The 20281-nt window shown below is 38.7% G+C and overlaps 1 protein-coding gene and 1 long non-coding RNA gene across 2 annotated transcripts in view; one reads left to right on the plus strand and one right to left on the minus strand.

Moving 5' to 3' along the window:
• The window catches only part of GUCY1A2 (guanylate cyclase 1 soluble subunit alpha 2), a 129590-nt gene that overhangs the window by 22910 nt on the left and 86399 nt on the right, over positions 1-20281 (plus strand). Inside the window, exon 4 of the mRNA XM_072326656.1 lies at positions 107-825. Coding sequence (XP_072182757.1) covers positions 107-825 — 719 coding nt within the window. The remainder of the gene's footprint in view (positions 1-106; positions 826-20281) is intronic.
• On the minus strand, positions 695-2434 carry LOC140247220 (uncharacterized). The gene is made up of 3 exons (XR_011902621.1): positions 2334-2434; positions 2172-2256; positions 695-808 (listed from the first exon to the last, which is right to left on the minus strand). It is a non-coding gene; the product is annotated as an uncharacterized lncRNA (long non-coding RNA).

The raw sequence follows: 20281 nt of genomic DNA on the forward strand, positions 1-20281 counted from the left end.
AACACTCTTAAAGGCCTGGAAAAATACTGAGAAAACAGACAACAAAGAGATGATGTGACACAGTAGTGATACATGTATTTGACATGAGTGTCTTGTTGTCCTATAGGTCTGAAATTTGAGGAAATGCAAGAAAAATTTGGGGAGGAATTCTTCAATATCTGCTTTGATGAGAATGAAAGAGTTCTTCGAGCTGTAGGTGGGACCCTTCAAGACTTCTTCAATGGCTTTGATGCTTTACTGGAGCACATTAGAACTTCATTTGGAAGACAGGCCACCCTGGAATCCCCATCTTTCCTATGCAAAGAGCTCCCTGAAGGCAATCTCATGCTTCATTATTTTCATCCACATCAGATTGTAGGGTTTGCAATGGTGGGAATGATAAAGGCAGCAGCAAAGAAAATTTACCGCTTGGATGTGGAAGTAGAACAGGTCACTAATGATAAGCTGTGTTCAGAGGGGACGAACCCAGGCAATTGCAGCTGTCTGACTTTCCTTATCAAAGAACATGAAAATGCAAATATCACAAAAGCACTTCCATCGGGAACTTCCCAGTCTCCCTTAGATCTGAGGATTAGTATCAGCACCTTCTGCAGAGCATTCCCCTTTCACCTGATGTTTGATCAAAACATGTTTGTTCTTCAGCTGGGAGAAGGTCTAAGGAAGCAGCTCAGATGTGACACCCACAAAACTCTGAAATTCCAAGACTGCTTCGACATAGTTTCTCCTAAGATCAGTGCCACATTTGAACGAGTCCTCCTGAGGTTATCTACTCCCTTTGTTATTCGGACCAAACTTGAGGATACTGACTCTGAAAATAAAGACAAGGTAAGAGCATTAATTTGGAAGGGGTAGTGTGTATATGTGTGTGATGAGAGAGGAGTTTTTGTTCAGAAAGAAACATCTAAAGTCCTGTGTATTGTGGAAAGCTCAATTATGCCTTCTAAACAGGGCTAAGTGGTATTCCTCAGCCAAGTGAGTATTTTCCGAAGTTATTTACAAGCTTCGCCTGAGATGTTGAAGCAAATGGTGACATTGCCATTGAGAAAATTCTCTTCAGTGAAGTAGCTTAGTTCAGTTTGAATCAGAAGAGTGAGGATTTTTAGAAAATGCCCATATCTAATCCTTAATTTCACTCCAGCTCTATTATGATAACAATAATAGTTATTAAATAGTTATTAAACTGGAGAATAGCTTTCAGTATATTTTTTGAGAGACTCTTGCTGCAGGGCTCACATAGCTACTTTTATAACCTTCTTCCCAATTTGGAAACACTGCTTTTGACTGTGTTTCTTCTTATCTCTCACCCTGATTTTAAAGAACCTGAGCTGTAAAAGGTACCTGTATCACTGTAGACTAGTTATAATGTATCCCAGTCATTTAAAATTGTACTTGTCTTCCTACTTTTCCTCTTCCTTCAGTGTTTCAGAAGAGAGTTACCTCAACTAATGTGCCCTATATTGAATTCAGTGCATCCCATGTGAAATTGTCTTCCAGAACAGACCTCCACGAAGACTTTTGCCTTATTGCATATCTTTGAATTAATGAAAACTTTTTCTGCAAAGCAAGATTCCAGCTTTATGCATTAACACGCTTAATATGCTGTGCTTATATTGAAAGTGTGTGCTTGGGTTCTTTGGAGATACTGCTGTCTTAAATGAAGTAATTATTGATTTTTAGAATTTTTAAGAGCTAGTAACCAAAAATAGTCAATCCTAATCACACTGGATACTTACCAAATTTCTCCTTAAAGGTGGCACATAAACAATTCAGATGGTCTGAAAATGGCTTGAGAAATTTCACCTCTGCTTTACTGCTTACACTGGGCCAGTGTCAGAACAGCTCTTGTGACAACATGCGTAATTCTGGGCTCTTTTCAAAATGTAGCCAATTCTGACAGAAGTAATGTTTCCACCTTCTCTTTCACACCACTCATTGGCACCAATAAGAACATTTCTGCTTCATTTTCCCCTTGAAACAACAATTCATTTTGTATGAATTGATGTATTCAACCTACTTAAAACCAAGAAGGATTTTGTTTTTTAGAATATATCCTCAAAGTAACCCATGCCTGTAATTATGAAAAGAAAAAGCTGCATGAAGAGTTAGAGGTTTTAGCCTGAGCTTCCTTGTCTCATGGTTGTTCAGGTTTTGAAAGAGGTTTCTTTTCCCACCTGAGCCTCTCCATCCCTTTCAGGTGTCTTCTGCCCTGGGACAGAGTCCCAGCTTCTTGACATGCTTCCACTCTTCTTGATTCTGCTGTAAATGAAGAAAAGTGTGTTGACTCATAGTTTTCCTAGTTGTACATTAACAATCAAACAAACTCACTTTCTTACCCGTACATGTATTGTATGCCTGTGGGCTGCTCACAGGAGAGGCGTCAGGAAATGAAGCTTGCTGGAGACAGGTTTAACAGCCAGCTTAGGAAGAAACTCTGCTTTCAGAAACTTGTTCTGTACCATCAAGCTGAGTCATTACAGGTGAATTAAGAATTCAATCAGTGTAGTGCCCAGCTGCCACTCAGGAGAGTGACCCTCTCTGCCTTAAAGCTGTGTAGAGTCAGACCCTGAACACCAAGTGTCAGCAAACTAACATAGTGGGAATTTTCATGTCTTAAGAGGCAATTAAATGGAAAGATCTGTAAAGGAAATCTTTTATCTGTCAGTAGTTAGGGGTAAATTGCTTATTGAACAGTAAGGTGTAAATGAGAGACAAAATGTTGATGGCAAGGTGCAGGAGACCTGGTGTAAACCTAGTGCTGCAGGTATGGGAACAACAATGTAGAGGTAATTTCTTATGAGTCACTGATTTTATAAGTACTTTCCAAACAACTCTGTGAATAATTATGGAATTGAACAAAGCTCATCATTTTGCTGGATACTCAGTTTTATTCCCAAGGCACAGGTCACTCAAGTATCTCATTTTGGAACTCTTTTCAATAGTTGTTTGGAAGTGGAATGTTGGGCCAGTAGGTCAGTGCTGTGAACAGGATCCCAGAAGCAGTTACCAGTAACTAGTTTATGTATTTCCCTATATTCCTGTCACATACGTTTATTCAGTTTTTACTGGAGTTGTGTCCCACTTAAAGCAATTCCTTTTTTTTTTTTTTTTTAAAGGGCTCTGCTCTGATCTCATTACTTTTCAGACTTGGCTACTTTAAATGGCACTTGAAGGGAAGTTTTTAAGCTGCTTAGATAACTTGATGGTTTTTCAGTAAGTAAAAAAGCTTCAACAGGCTTTGTGGTAAACAGACAACCTTCCAGCATCTTTTCAAAGTATTTTTATCTTTATTTCAGAGCATAAAATAGATTTATTTATTTATTTATTTTCAGGCTTGCAATAAGAAAGACAGAATAACAAAATAATTTTAATTTAGTACTTATTCAGCAAAGCAAAGTTCAAGGTTTTGCACATGGGTAAAGGTAATCCCAGATACATATACAGACTGGGAGAAGAAATCTTTGAGTATAGCTCTGCTGAGAAGGACTTAGGGGTTCTGGTTGATGAAAAACTTAACATGAGCCAGCAATGTGTACTTGCAGCCTGGAAAGCCAATGGTATCCTGTGTTTCACCAGAAGAAGGGTGGCCAGCAGGGCAAGGGAGGTGATTGCCCCCCTCTACTCTGCCCTCATGAATCCCCAGCTGGAGTACTGCATCCAGGTCCTGGGCCTGCAATACAGGAATGATGTGAAGCTGTTGGACAGGATCCAGAGGAGGGCTACAGAAATGATCCAAGGGGCTGGAGCACCTCTTCTATGAACACAGACTGAAAGAACTGGGCCTGGAAAAGAGAAGGCTGCAAGATCTCATTGTGGCCTTCCCATATTTAAAGGGAGTTTTATAAACAGGAGGGAAAACAACTTTTTACACAAGTAGATAGTGACAGGACAAGGGGGAATGGTTTTAAACTAAAGGAGGGGAGATTAAATGTTACAGAACAGTTTTTTTACTGAATGGTGAGGTGCAGGAACAGGTTGCTCAGAGAGGTTGTGGATGCTCTGGAGGTGTTCAAGGACAAGTTGGATGGGGCCCTGAGCAACCTGATCTACTACTTGATCTTGCAGCTGGCAGTCCAACCTGTGGTAGGAGAGTTGGAATGTAATGATCCCTGAGGTCCCTTCCAACCCAAGTTATTCTATGATTCTATGATTCTAGCTCTGTTTTCTGATGAAAGTAAGTCACAAATTGTGATCTTTCCTTACCTCAGCACACAGAGACAAAGAACAAAATGTCTGTCCTGACTTTACAATTATTATCTGCTTGTCCTATTTATGCAAAGGCTCATTTGTGTGCTTTGGTTTACTGTGATTTCACAGAACTGCAGAATGGTTATGTTGGATGGAAGCTCTGGAAGTCATCTGGTCCAACCCCCAAAATTTGTTATCTTGTATTTATTACAGCATCCTAAATCTGTGAACTACAGCCTCTTCTTCTGGATACTCATTCACTGTATGAAGAATTGTGGCTGTCTAGGATCCATACAGCTCTTCAGATATATAAAAGCCAAATGTGATTGGCCTCTTGGGCTTTTAATTTTCTCATTCAATCAAATCCTTGATATTTTGTTGTTGATAGTATGGCACTACACAGATGCCAAAGGGAGAGCCCTGCTGCTCTGCTTCTTATACCGACGCTGTTTTTTCTACACTTCATGCTAATTTTTAGTCAGTTTTTTCTCTTTTTTTTTTTCCCATTTTTTTTTTCAATTTATTTTTAATTAATTAATTAATTTATTTTTAAACTGGAGAGCTTCACTTGCATGCAGTCACATTTTCTCTATTATGGATATTATCCCTAAACAACAAGATCACAAATGTTATGCTTGCTAAGGAAACTCATTTTACATCACTCTATCTGGGAACAATTATTTATTGCAACAATCAGAAACACATTTATTGTGAAAATTGCCTAGATGGTGTCAATTGCTTGTATCTTTACATGTGGTTATTTTGCAAGAGTTTAATCAAAGTTAGTGAAGTCACATGTGGAGTAAGATATTATTTAAGTTAGGAAGGTAAGGCCTTAACATACCTGCTGGACTGTTCTAAAGCCCCTGCCAAGCTCACTTCACTGAGGTTTCCTCTCCATGGAGATGCTGCATGTGAAGGTTTTGTTGGCTGCATGCTTTGTGGCCAGGGCAGTAGCTGCTTGCCTAGTCCTTGGCAGGTCACCTCACCCAAGGAACTGGCACTGCATAGCTGTGCCCTCCCTGGCAGCATGTCCAGGTGCTCACACAAATGCCATGTTTGCAAACAAGTCCCTCCCTGACTCTCTCACCCATAGAGAGAACATGCTGACTTGACTGTTTCAGTGTTTTACTTAGATTTTTGTTGTAGCAACACTTCTCTCTGCCATCTGAGGTTCTGCAGGACTTGTCTTTCTGAAACTGTGACTTGACATGCTTGCTAAACACATGCTGAATTAAGTATTACTGCTTTCTTAGCTTAAAGAAAAAAGAAAGTTGAAAGTGAACCATGAAAAAAAATTGGGTCTCAGCCAGACATTCTGCAGCTGTGTTTTTCCCATACTACTGATCTCCTGTTCTCTTTCAGACTAACAGCTCTTTTCCATCTTTCATACATGGATATTCTCTTGCCTTTGACTTGCCGTTAGGCCTTCTTACACTTTAATTCAAAGGCTGTGTTTAAGAATAAAACTTGCACCTAAAACTGCACTAACTGAAATGGTCATAATTTTTCTGGCAGGATGTTTTCCCTCTGAATATGCTATTTTACTAAAATCACGACTTTCCAAGAAATTCAGAATAATGTTCTGGAAAATAATTGATGTTATGTGTTAAAGTATTTTGTTATTTTAGACTTAAATACTTGTTACTAGGAAAGGCTTTTGTCATTATAAATTATAATACAGGATAAAATATAATAATGAAACATTGTTTTTGACAAATATAGTCCTCTTAAAATTTTATACTGCAAGAAGTCCCAGATGCCACATATTACGCAGATTATCAAGAAACGCCAACTCTGTAATGATAAAACATACAGCAAAATGGAAGTACCTGCTTTTTATAGCTCAGTCCTACCGACTGTGCAGGCTGTCTGAGCCAGCACCTCGGCTGTTGTCAGTGGAAAGGATTGTGGTAGATGAGCTAGACAGCACCAGCAGGAATCTGTCCCAGTGCACTGACTTAAATTAATTCATAAATAGATAAAAATAAACCAGTCCAGAGCCAAGATTGAAAAAACTGCATATATATTCCCAGGAAGTTAGATTCTATAATGTATAGATGGACATGTAGCAAATGGCCAGAACTTTAAAAATGCTGATTTACAAACAACAGTTCATTTTAGAATGTAAGCTGTTTCCATGGAAGTTGGTGATGATTTCCTCCCTTCATTCCCACTGATCTGTTTAACTGTGAAGTTATAATTCTAGTTCTTCCATGGTATGAGGAACCACCATCTCTAGGTTAAATATTTCCTTTCAGACAATTGGCTCTGTGTTTGCTAGTTGTGATCAAATCCAAAGTGCATCCATTCCAGGCAACCTGATTCTCACAGTGACTGACAGATGATGGTTAATGAAAAACATAAGCTTGCAGTGTTCTTTTCTTCAGTACACCCTTACTGTCTTAACTCTCCAAGGACGAAAGCGCATCCTACTTCAGGAGTGCCCAGAGGATGGTCACCCTGTAGACCCCTCTGGACTACTCCATAATCTTCTTCATCCCCTTCCGGGCAAGGAAGAATTTATAGCAACAGCACCAGTGGATTCCTGTGCCAATATAGTTTACTGTTTACTAGAAATGGTGTGAAGTTGAGACCTCTCTGGTGGCACGAGACATTTTCAGCCAGATCAGTGGGGATCCTGTGTGCAGGAAGTCTATTTGCTCATTGCTTCCCCACTTCACTTTGCTGTGGTGTTTCCTGACCACTAGAAAAATCTGTAAAATATATGTTTTTTTATTATTATTATTATTTTCCCCAAATCCACAAAGAACACTGTTCTTTGTTTTGTATTAAGTCAATTATTTATCTGCCACTTTTTATTTCTATTCTGAACCGAGGGAATTAAATGCGTGGTCCTGACATTGGCAGACTAATCTTAAACCTACCACATGCAATCTTCAAATGCTGTTGCTCTGTAAGTGTGTTTTTCCTCCTCTCCTAATAAAATTCAAATGAAATGGCCTGAAAGTCATTCTAGCATGAGGGACATCTGTCACTTATGATCTAAAAATTCTAATTTTTCCCAGAGCTGATTTATTCATAGTCAATCAGCCTTTGACGCTAAGCTCCCATTTCTTTGCAGGCTCCTAGAGCTCTCAGAATCAAATTGTTTCTTTACTTCCTTCTGATGCTAATATCCTGCCCCGTTTGCTTGTCAAAATGTGTTTAGACTTTGATGGATTTCAAGATGAATTGGATTGGCTGCCTTGACAGCTACTAGGGTCCATGATGGGTTATGAGAAACAATAGATGACGTGACTTTCTTAACTCACTAACAGCTAACACTAACAGTGCATTGGAGAACTTACAATAACACTGTGAAAATGGCCCAGAGTTTTTAATATTTCTTCTTCAAGAAAGCCAATGAAAACGACATTTTAAAATGTTTTCAGTGGCAGAACTTGAATAAATGTAACAGCCTAAAGTTCTTGCTTCTCCTTTCCACTCGCTTAAAACCAAAGAAACTGTTTGGAGATTATTTTGTGGAGTCAAGTGGCTATTAAACCAATTTGACTCCATGGTGAACTTTGCCCTCCTATGATTTGTATTATTTTTCTGTGATAAAGCAGGCACTTCCACATGAAAATGTCCATCTTTCTATAATTGATAGAAAGTATTTGAATGGGTTTCTAAATTACAGTGTCATAACTAAAACAAGAGAAACAATTCATTAAGTTTTGCATTATACAGTAAGAACACTAAGACAAAACTTGGTTTGATTTTCAGGAATGTACTTTTTAATTTTTATTTTTATTTTATTTTATTTTATTTTATTTTATTTTATTTTATTTTATTTTATTTTATTTTATTTTATTCTCTCTTCCAGTGATAAAATTAATTATTGATTATTTACAGTGAATTTTTTATCTTTTCCCTCATTTTCTCATGTGAATTCTCAAGTGACTGTGCTTTCCAGGGCATCACAGTCCTCTAATCTGAGTAGGTCTGATATAAAAAGAGCCATTTTCCTTGGCATTGTTGAATTAAAGTAAAAAGGTTTCATCACTCTTTACCTTCCTTCATCTCTAACAGTTCTTACTGGGCAATACGTGTAGACAGGCTAAGTTGTTTTGTGTGTTTTTCCACAGAGGCTGAACTGCCCTTAAAATGAAGAGGCAAAGCCTGCGTTTCACTCTCTGTGCGGATGGGTTTTTGTGTGGGAGGTCCCATGAGAACGTGATAGGAAATCAGAGAGTGTGTGAACTCCTGAGTGTGCCTCTGAGCCACTGAGGAGCCTCTTCAATTTGGGATATCCCATGGTTACATGATTCTATGACCCTGCTCCTCCAGCATGCTACTTGCCTGGATTACTTCAGGTTACCCATGGAGTGGCCCTGTGTGGCCAGTGTCCAGGGAGTAGAAAGGCACTTTCCCACTTTTGCCATCCACACTGTGTTTTGCCTTGAAATCTCAGATAAGGACACTGATCTACTATTTGATCTTTAGCATAGCTTGTTAATTTTGGACTTGTGTTGGACTTTTGGCTTTGGGTCATCAAATCCTATCTTATGTATATCTACTCTTCTTGGTTTGTATTGTAATAGTGCATACTGTCTCTAAATATAGCAATTTCTTTATGTTCACCGTACATGCATCTTGTCTTGAACTGAGTCAAATATGGTCAATTTGGGGATGGAAACTCAGAGAAAAAGAGTGCTACTGTGATGCAACAACTAGCTTATTTTGCATGTTGACCCACTAGTGGTTGATCCATTAGTGGTTGTATGAAAAAGTAAGATAATAGTGATTTGCAAAAGTCAGGATTTACAAGTATGACTTGAAAAGCCAGGTGCATATCTCCTAATACGTAGGTGCAGTGGTTCTGTAATCTTTGAGCAATAATGACAACCTTAGTGGATGCATAGTGGAAACGGTGATGTGAATGAGTTTGACTTGATCACGTTGTGCTGCCTTTTAGAATTAGCGAGTATGTGTGATATTTCACATGTTCCATTCTCAGTCTTCCAAGGGCAATGACTGACAGTCTCAGAAACAGCAGATCACCTATTGCTGGTCAAGTGGTCCCTTCCTGCAGTTCTAATGAACATTTTAGCACACCTTTTGCTGCAAAGAAGGGGCCTGTTGAGGAAGCCAGGAGTATTCATTCTCTCAGGAAGAGTGAGCCTTTCCTTTGCAGTTCTTTTCTCTGTAGAGAATGGAGTCAATATCCAGCCATGTAGCCCAGCCAGGCAGACCAGTGTTTGGATGTCTGTGGATGTGGTGCTCTGGGTATGCTTCTCCAGCACATACGGGTTTATAGCATGTGCTAATACAGACGTTATGTCAGTACCCAGTATATTAGATGTAGGAGTTACATAAACCACAAAATACTGCTTAGATGGAACACAGGTATGTGCCAAAGTTCTTCTCCCTGTGCTAAGTTGTAAAAGGGGGAAAAAAATAAAAATACCAAGTTCTGTAATGTGCTGTATTGAGTTTTACTCAATTTTTTGTAGTTTGTCTAATTCATGTTTTTTTAATCTGCTTTTTATAGTTGTACGTATTCATGTTCTCTTCAGTTAAAACGTCTGTGATACATTTTCTTTAAAAAAAAAACTACTAACAAAATCAATAACATTTTGGTTAAAGAAAGTGAAATCAGTTAATCCATAGAATATTATCTATGTTATTTGTTTCTAACTTCGGCTTTTGTCAATAAGGATTTAGAATGAGTATCTGAAAGGACAGTAAAATGTCCTTTATCCACAGACTCAGAACACACATGTGAGATATCCCTAATACAAATTTTCCTCCTATATTATTTCCAAACTGAATGAACTCGTTCCTCTTCGTGATTGCATACAAATAATAAATGTTTGTTATTTTGACATGGATGGAAGTTAACATTTTTCAATTCAACCTTAGGTGAAGAAGCATTCGGATGTTATGTTGAACACTTTGATGAGTACAGTGTCTAATTCCCTTGTGAGCGTAATTTATTTTATGATATTTGTAATTCTCTTTCTTTGCTTCAAAGAAGAGGAATTGATTTGCTTGTTCACAATGTACAGTCACTTTTTCATAATGATACTTAACTGTGAGATCACTGGCTGAGCAGGGTCTGTGTGGCTCTTACGGGAATATAAACATGTTTTATTTTCATTTTTGCATTGCCTTTCTCTTTCTTTGAAAATACATATATTGAATCCTTTTTGCCTTACCTATGTGCATAAAGATATCGTACCTAAAGCGAGCTCTCATGAGCACATGATTTGATCTGCATAAATAAGGATTTTAGCAAGGAATTGCTGTGTCTTTCCCACAGCATTTTCCTATGAATGTGCCAGTGGCTTTAGTAGATTTCTGTTGTGACTGGAGTTGGTAGGATGTGATCACATCCTTCTCAGTATTTGAGTCTAGTACTTCCAGCCTCAGGTGTTGAACTGGTAGCTTAGAAAATGTTCCAAGGGAAACATGGTTTTAGTAGTGAGAGAAGAGGATGAGCCCAACACCTCAGTAAGCCGCTGTTCTGGTTCTGTATGGGAGGGTTGGTGACACTGCAGAAAAGCCATGAAGTGTGACTTATGGGGCTCAGGTGTGTCTCCTCTTCCACTGATGCTGAGGATCCTGACTGTTTAAAATACATCTTTTAATCTTCCTCCCCAAAAGTGTGTTGGATGATTTCATTCATCAAGCAGCTTTTCTCTGTTTGCTTTGTTTTGCTTAGGAAGGGATGATACTCACTTTGATAAAGCCTGATTTACTGTATTAGTCAAAAATTTCATGGGGAATGGGCAATGAATTCTAAATTAATTACATTTTAAATCCATAAATCCATTACCTGTGTATAAAAGAGCTTATGCCTTTCTTTTTTTTTTTCTTCATCTTCTTTCTTTTTCTTTTTCTTTTTTTTTTTTTTTTTTTCCAAAACCTTCAAAGCTTTCTGCTGTGTTACCTCAAAGACATCCAGCAGAGGGAATGTTTGAGTGGGTTATGCCTGGGGATAATTCTCAGCAGTGCTTTCTGTGGCTCTGAGTTGTTTGCAGTGCAGGTTTTTGGATGACTCCCCTTTGAAAGTTCTTTCTGCCTCAGTGAGCATTGTACCTGGCAGAAGTCAGGCAAAAAGAATGAAGAGATCTCCTGCCTATTCCCAGAGTTCTGTTATGCCAGTGAAAGGAGAGCTACCAAGAAAATAACAGGAGAGGCTGTATTTCAGCTCCACTGAAACCCAGTGGTAAAAATATTTGCTTGGCAAATATTAAAGGAGAGACTTCAGACTGAAAGAACTTGATTTTTCAGCTTTATTGAATCGTGTTTGTTTTCTCATGATAAGGAAGAATATGCCGTGAAATACTGACAACTGTAGTGATGTGAGCACTGTGCAGTGTTTAATTTTCTGATAGAAGAAGCATAAAACATATTAAAAGGATACTGAATTTTCTTGTTCGTCTCAGTGGACTGCTCATTCAGTCTGTTTCCTCTCTGTTTATGAAGGCTTCAAATTCAGTTATTGGATAACTTCTGTTTTGGATCTCAAACATCAAGTTTCTGGCATTTGTTCCTGGGAATATGGGGATAAAATAGCTGAGAATATTCTCTGTCAGCCAAAAATGCACAGCCATCTGAGAGATTTCCTAGCTATGTTCGCAGCACCAGAGGGTACTGAAAGGCTTTCAGGGCCATTTTGGGTGACAGAGAACTCCACAGAGAATTCTGGGGACATGGGAATAACATTGACAAATCCATAAACAGTATTCAAAAATAACTTATTTGCTCCAATTCTGCTTTTTCCCATGATGTCATATAGTCATATATGGGCTCACTGATTGTGTTCAATACACCAGACCATCAGACCAGACTAGCAGAACTGGCAGGACCATCTTATTGCCCACCATCTTCACTGTCCAGAAATTCCAAGTTGCTTTTAGTTGAACAGAACAGCCGTAAGAGCAGAAAGAACAGTTCATTTGATGATTGTTGGTGTTGTGAGGTTTGTCCTGACCCATAGATGGTAACATAAATCAAGCTACAGTTCTAATCCAGGTATATCATCCTGATAATAGTAGCCAAAATTTAATACTTACATTTGGGAGAAATAAATCTTCTTTCCTGATTTGTCTTATCGTTTTTCTTCAGCCTGGTTTCAATGGAATTACTTTTGGAGAAGTATTATTTTGAGTAAGGAGAGCAAAATATAGCCTTTAGTTTGAATTTACATTGCAGAAAATAAATTTGTTGGCTGCTCCTAGAAATGTCTTGAGCATGAAACTCCTTTGGTAGCAGAAGTTCTCCATATGGCGTGCTCAGGGAATTAGACTTTTATTTCTAAATAGGAGTCTTCAACTTCATCGGTACTATATTGCAGGGTTGTTTTTGTTTTAGAGTTTAAAAGATACTATTGTAAATAATTATCCTTTAAAAATTCCTTTTTTTTTTTTTTTTTTTTCTATAAGATTAATGTACTATTCAACAAACTGTGACCTTAAAAATTGTATAAACTGTATTTTTCCCTGTGTGCTCATTTGTTTGACACTTTAAGGCTCATTTCCGTAGTCCCTGTAGAAGTAGACACTGTAGTGTCTACTTAGCTGTTTAGGCTTAGGAGTGCTGCAAGATTAACACCACCATAGGACAACAGCCTATGCGGTGTCAGCAGGAAAACAACTTCCCAAGAGTCCCAGAAATGTTCAGAAATTCTCCCAGAGTGTGAGCTGCTGGTTGAGAGTTAATAAATTTAGAAAAGCATTGTTGTTTCCAGACTGATTATGGTGGGAAAGGGATGTTCTGGATGAACTCTTTTTTCTGCTGATAGCTCCACTTCAGGGCTTAGGCTTTTCTGGTGTTTCAGCTGAGTGACGACCACTGCTGCCTGCCTAAGTCTAAGCAGCACTGCTGCTTTTTTTCCAATTGTTATACAAGTGTTTTATTCCACTCTGCCAGTCCCAGCTTTGTTGCAGCTGAGCATCCATGAAGCAAAACAGTCATATTTCATATTCAGTATTGGCAAATAGCTAATCCTACTTCCTTTCAAAAGATAGATGTGATGAAGAATAAGTTTGTATTTTAGAATAATGTTTTTAAACGAACTGTGTTAATCAGTAAATGAGCTGGCTGTATGTGAAGCAAACATCATATCTGTCTTGCGCTCTGGTGAGACCCTGTGCTTTCCCTCTCACATGCTCCTGTGCCTCCTCACCTGCATGACCATCTTTCTGACCAGGTTTGTGCCTCTCCTCTTTACTGGCTGTCTGACTTTATCTGAGTATTGACAGAGAGACTCTGTGAGGAATTATTTGTAATGGTGATATACTCCATTGCATGATTTTTGTCTAGTGCCAGTTAATAATTTCCCAATTTTTTAAGTGAACTGGGTCTGTTTAGCCTTGAGAAAAGAAGACTGAGAAGGGACCTGATCCAGGTCTATAAATATCTGAGGTGTGGGGAGCAAAGTGGTGAGGCCAGACTCTTTCCAGCAGTGTGTGAAGACAAGACAAGGGGAAACTGCCAGAAACTGGAGCACAGGAAGTTCTGCATCAATGTGCACAAGAACTTCTTTACAGTGAGGGTGATGGAGCACTGGAACAGACTGACCAGGGAGTTGTAGAGTCTCCTTCTCTGGAGATATTCAAGACCAACCTGGACGCCGATCTGTGCGACCTGGTGAAGGGAACCTGCTTTAGGAGGAGGGTCGGACTCGATGATCTCTGGAGGTCCCTTCCAACCCCTACGATTCTGCGATTCTTTGAAATACTTCCTGGACAGGGGTCAAGAGTTAGCATGGGCAGTGGATGTTTCCCAGGACGAGGCTACCTGTGACCTGTTTGTCTGGAAAAGTGAAGGAGTTCAGACACGTGGATCCAGGAGAAAACACCTGAGAGATGATATTTGCACCCCATGCTGAACTCCAGCAGATGCAAGAGGCAGCCTGCCCCTGTGGAGGCAGGTTTGTGCTGCCAGGGATGTCTTTTCCCTATGCCTGCCTCTCTGCAAGCATGCTGTTCTGTGCCCCTGGCTCTCTACCTGCTGGGAACAACTGATACGTACAATTAGTTACTGTCTGTTCAAGACATCACTTTTAGCTACTACACTGGATCATTCTTGTTCTTGCTGTAATTCAGATTCTAATTCTTTTCTTCCCATACCATCCCACCTCACTGTTGGTGCTGCAGCTGTTCAGTGTTGGTTCTCATGTAGATCTAGAGAAGTCCATTAGGCTCCTTAGTACCATCTTCCCATCACAAAGTGTTTACAGAACATAAAATATTAATGGTGGGTTTGTATACTGTTTTGGATCCAACAATAGACTACTTTTCTCCATCACAAAATTCAGTGGTGGTGCACTGTTAAAGCATTTGTGGAATTCTTCAGGATTTCATTGATGAGTTTTGTGCAATCTGTGTGCTGACAACATTATCTAAATGCTTTCAGTTTGAAATCTTGGTCTAAAGATGAGGCCCTTCAAGTGTATGCAAGTGTATATGATGCTATTTGGGAGAGGCTCAGTCTTTCAGAAAAGTGCCCCTACATATATTTCCTATTTGCAATTCTTAAGCATTGCGCAAAAGGTGCTGTGGATCATGCCTGTAGGTAGATATGTAGGATGTAGGATGATGTGGTCTCTGCATCAGATTGCTCAGATTCTAAGCAGACAGAGACTCTGTAGGAAAAAATAGAACATTCTCATATGTCATGGTTGAGCACAGATATATATATATATGCTCATTTTGTGGTTTAAGCTTGATTTGGTACAATTCTGTATATAACACAGTCATTTGTGATTCAGTTTCTGACTTACAGCTTGCTCTGTTCTTGTTATCTTGTTTTCATAAATGCCACAGCCCTTACTTTTCTACTATCTTCTGCCTGTCCATGAGAGAAACACACAGTTGATGCTTGAGCCACCTCATTGCCTCCCAGTGTTTACATCTATGGGGAAGAAACCTGGAAGGTGTAGGTCCTCTTCAGTGGTAGGAATACAAGGAATACAGGCACAGAATTTCTCAGGACAAGAACTTTCTTTTTGATGACACTTATAAATACTACATGTTTTTGACCAAAATGTTCTGGGACATGTTCTCTCTTTATTTTGACTACCTTCTAATCCTTTTGTACTCACTTTCAGCTTATCTGTGTTTCACCAGAAGTCTGGAAAGGGGGAACCCTCTCCCTTCAGTGCACAAAGCTTCTTGCACAGTGTAGTTCTGCTTGAACACCACCCTCCTATGTTTCTTTGCCAAGAGAAGCTGTGAATGCCCCATTCTTGGAGGCATTCAAGGCCAGGTTGAATGGGGACCTGGACTGCCTGATCTGATGGGTGGCAGCCCTGCCCACGGCTGGGAGTTGGAGTTGGTGATCTTTAAGGTCCTTTCCAGCTTAAGCCATTCTATGATTGCGCAGTCTCCAGGTCATTGCTAGATGCTTGCACTCAGCCCTTTCTGAAAGAAGAATTGAGTGTGACACTTGTCCTGACTGTGCAACATTCCCACTCATGTCAGAAGGAGATAGCTACCTGATTAGAAGCAGCCTCATGCTTCCCTCTGCTAATTGCTTTCTGTGGTGTACTATTACCGCAAACATTAATGGTTGCTGATGAAATGGAGCTTTTGCACATGACTGGGAAAGCGGACAGATTACCTGCAGAGGAAAAACAGATACCGTTTTGTAAGAAGCTGGAATGTTATTAACATTTTTAGGATTCCTTTATGTGTTAATTGCAGCCACTGAGCTGAAAGTTGTACAGATGATCAGGATGATCAGCATTTGATAATTTGCTATAGAATTAAAAAAGTGATGCTTCCCCATTCCTGCATGTATTAAAAAGCATATACTTTTTTGCTTTGAAAGCAGTGTTGTGTGAATAATAAAAAATGCCTTGGGAGTTTTAAGCTTAACAGATCTTTCCCCATGAAATTCTACAAGCATTTATATTTGTAGGGAGTAATCCACCTAAAGGCTGCCTGATGCTTTCCTACTTGTTAGAGAAAATAAACAGAAATAAGGCATTCTGCTGAGCTGGGCTGATATCCTGCAGTGGATTATGAAGGACTTCCAGAAAACCTGTCTCTCCTGTAGCAGAAGGGAATGAGAAAGAATGAGAAATGTGTTTCATTTGTATGTTTATTCACTTTGAAGAATGCATCAATAAAGGATATTTGTCAATCTGCTACTGCAGATTTGTTAGAAGAGGCTAATAAGGTAACTGTTCTTGTTCAAGATAATGATCCAGATTTAAAATAACTTCTCCTTGAGGAACAGGAGGGGGAGGATTGTTTTAAACTGGGATCAGAAACAACCCGAGAAGTGTATCTGAGTGTCCTACTTAATGGGACCCATTTACTGTGAACATGTTTGTTATAAATTATTTTTCTAAAACAGTGGGACTTGGGTAAAGCTAAGATGATACAGTAAGGGAACAGGCAAGTTCCTACATAGATGATAAGGAGGCTGAAACAGTACATTTTTGTACTTGACACAGCACATGCACAAAAATTTGATGTCCAAAGAATTAACTATTGTTGATTATAGGTAGCAAAGTCCTCTCTCCACTCAAATGCAACAGGATTTGTGCAAATGACTTCAAAGAAGACAGGACTGTTACTGAGGTATTCAGTGAAATGATTACAGACAAAAATGCATTCCTTTACATACCCAACTGCTGGAACCAAAGAAGAGCTGTATTGTAAAGCAGAAAGTCAAAGTGTAATTCAGAAAGTCGGATTTTCTGTTATTGTGAATTTTTTAAGAGATTAAGGGCAGTTATTTGGTTGCCTTCCTTTCTTATCTGCTTTGCACAGGAGTTCAAGAAGAGGTGAAGAAATATATTTTTACTCTCGCAGTGTAATGCTGTTGGTGTACCTTTGTACTTACCCTTAAAGTATCAAACTGCTTGATTTTCCTCATAGTTTATCACTGAAAGGCTTGCATTTACTACTTTACAGTTTTCTGCTAAGTAAATAAGAACACAACAGTGAGGTCATACTGTTGTTGATTGTTTGGAATATAGAATGTTTTTACTTTTTTTCTTTTTCTGATAGAAGAATTTATTAACTATGCAAACATAGGTAGGAGGTTTGACTAGGTGATCTTAGAGGTCTTTTCCAACCTTAATGATTCCACGACCCTATGATAATATTTTAAAATTATAATTTTGGTGGATGTACAATATGGGATATGGCCAATCTTACTTTTGGAAGAAAGAACAATATCTGCAATCTTTTTTTGTACTACACCATTTAAGTAGTCTATGTGTATATGACAGCAAAGTGTGCTTCCTGCAGATGTTCTGGTAATACATGAACAAAAGGTGCACAGGACTCTGAGATCACATAAATAATTATTAAACATGCTTATATTAGGAACTGCACTGATAAATTAACAATGAATGTAGATGTTATGAGTACACATTGCAGAGATGTGTAGCATATCTGTGTCTTGCTTAGACATTTATACAGTTTTACTTTTGAAGTGTTTGCCTGTCAGTATCAAGTGAAAAAACTTCTTTGCTATGTTATGTTGCTAAATAAAATCTTATTTAGTTCTGATATATTTAGAACCTGATAATCCATTTGAGGTGCACGGAAGTCTGGAAGCGTATTTGAAGTTTCATCATTAGTTAGCAGATGAGGTCAGTTTGTATTAATATTAGTACCTACTGGCAGATTTCTATGATGTTTTTACAAGGTAGGTTTAATTAGAAATTTGAAATGTTTTCTTCTCTTTTTTTCTTCTTTTTTTTAAACACAAGTTTCTTGGACTGGTACATACACCTTTTTTAGCATACAATTTTTCTTGCAGATTGAGTTCTGAAAAGCAGTCAAAGTTTGTGTAAACGATTAAAAGGCTGTATGTGTTTAGGCACTGCACCATTCTAAGCAGAGTGAAGCTATTATAACTTTATTTTTAAAATTTAAACCACGATATAAAAGAACATTCTTCATTTGAAAAGCACGTTCTAAGCCTCTTCATGGAGATTTTTTGAGCAGGGACTGATGAGAGGAGAGTTCTAGCTTTAGGGAAGCTTGTGGTGCTCAACACCTGGGTTCAGTCCGCATGGCCAACAATCACCTGAATAGTGCACCACAAGTAAGAAAGCTGAGGCTTCTGAAGGAGAAATGTTTCTCTTTTTTACTTCCTTATGCCCATATTACAGGTCTGACATAAGTTGCCTTGTTGTGCCATGTGTCTTAGAAGTTCTTCTCATTAAAAATAATTGATGCAAGAAGCAGGAAGGAAAAAAAAAGCACCAGACAAAATTGTTTTAAAGGACAAAGTTTTTCCATAAAATTTGATGGCTAAGGTTATACCATTTAACATTTTGTGTTTGTTCAGTTATGATGTTACCCTACAAGTATTATTTGTATATGAATGAAGTCTTTCACAGAGAAGATAAGCTGTAGTAATAAATATGGAGTTTGAGCAAGTTGATGTTTGTCCACTTCAGAAATTCAATAAGAACAAAATGTTTGCTTTGTTTTGGTATGAAATTGTTGGCTAAATACAACATCACATGATAAGCTATGCTATGTGTTGACATAAGGCCAAACCAGCAGTCCTGATTTCTTTTTCACAGTCCAAAACATCTGAAATGTGTTCTCACATCCAGTCAGCAAAGACCTTGAACTGAATCTGTTGCTGGGACAATAGAAAGACTTCCAAGTAAAAACTCTTAAAAATATCTCAGAAAACTTTAACATATTAAACACAGTGAGATTTATATATTTTTTTAAAAATTATCTTTGAATTCAGTGACAAACAAGTACATGAAAACAAACAAACAAATAAAAACCGACACTGAAAATGTTGTAAGATACTGTGAGAACAAAGAAACACAATTGTAAAACAGTAGTACATAATGAATGACAAAGACAGGCATGGCAATGACTGAATACATTTAATAAAAGTGGCTGCTATACAGAGTCATTATTTAGAGTAGAATCAGTCAGAAGAAAAGACAATAGAAAATGAATGTATAATAACAATGTATCTAACATTTTCAAAATCTAGAGGAGAAATAGTCTCTATATTTTTCATATGTAGGTTTCTCTGCAAAGGCAAGCCTTTAAAAGCAGAATCATAGAATAGAATCATAGAATTACCCAGGTTGGAAAAGACCTTGAAGATCATCATGTCCAACTACATCCTAACCAGTACCCTAACTCTAAAAACACTCCTCTAAATCATATCTCTGAGCACCACATCCAAATGGCTCTTAAATAAATCCAGGGATGGCGATTCAACCACCTCCCTGGGGAGCCCATTCCAGTACTTAACTACCTGTTATGTAAAGAAGTTCTTCTTAATATCCAACTAAACTTGCCCTGGCGCAACTTGAGGCCATTTCCCCTCGTCCTGTCATTTGTCATTAGTGAGAAGAGACCTGCACCACTCTCACTGTAAGAACCTTTCAGATACTGGAAGAGGGTGATAAGGTCTCCCCTCAGCCTCCTTTTCCCCAGACCAAACAGCCCCAGCTTCCTTAGCCTCTCCTCGTAGGGCTGATTCTCCAAGCCCTTCCCAAGCCTCACTGCTCTTCTCTGGACCTGCTCCACTACCTCCATGTCTTTCTTGTGCTGAGATGCCCAAAACTGAACACAGTACTCGAGATGAGGCCTAATACAATATGAATATGGTATACCATATGAATACCATATGAAATACCATATGAAGTCACGATCATCACAGCAACGTGCTATGCTGTGTTCTTGCATGAATATTTGGCCTGTTGTGTGGAACTATTAATGTGTGGAACTAGTAATAGTTCAGGCAGGCAGTGATGAAATTGCTCAGAGAAGCCTGAGAACTATGAAAAGAGATTTTAGGGGTCTAGGGTGTTTACTTGAAGGAGTGGGAGCACAAGTGATTATTTGTTCTATACCTTCAGGGTAAATGAGGGACATGGATCAGGCCTGGAAAGTACAAGCGATGAATAAATGGCTCAGAGGCTGGTGTCAAACTAGAAACTTCGGGTTCTTTGATCATGGGACACTTTACTCGGCTCCTGGCCTGCTGTCTGTCCATGGAACCTGCCTATCTCAAAGAGGGCAACGAATCCTACCTCAGTAGCTAGAGGCACTCGAAAGAGCTTTAAACTACCTACTACAGGGGAAGAGGACGAAACAGGGCTTACAAGAGATGAGCCTAGGGGAACGGTGCT

The sequence above is a fragment of the Excalfactoria chinensis genome, chromosome 1, assembly GCF_039878825.1.
Source record: "Excalfactoria chinensis isolate bCotChi1 chromosome 1, bCotChi1.hap2, whole genome shotgun sequence".
Taxonomy (NCBI): domain Eukaryota; kingdom Metazoa; phylum Chordata; class Aves; order Galliformes; family Phasianidae; genus Excalfactoria; species Excalfactoria chinensis.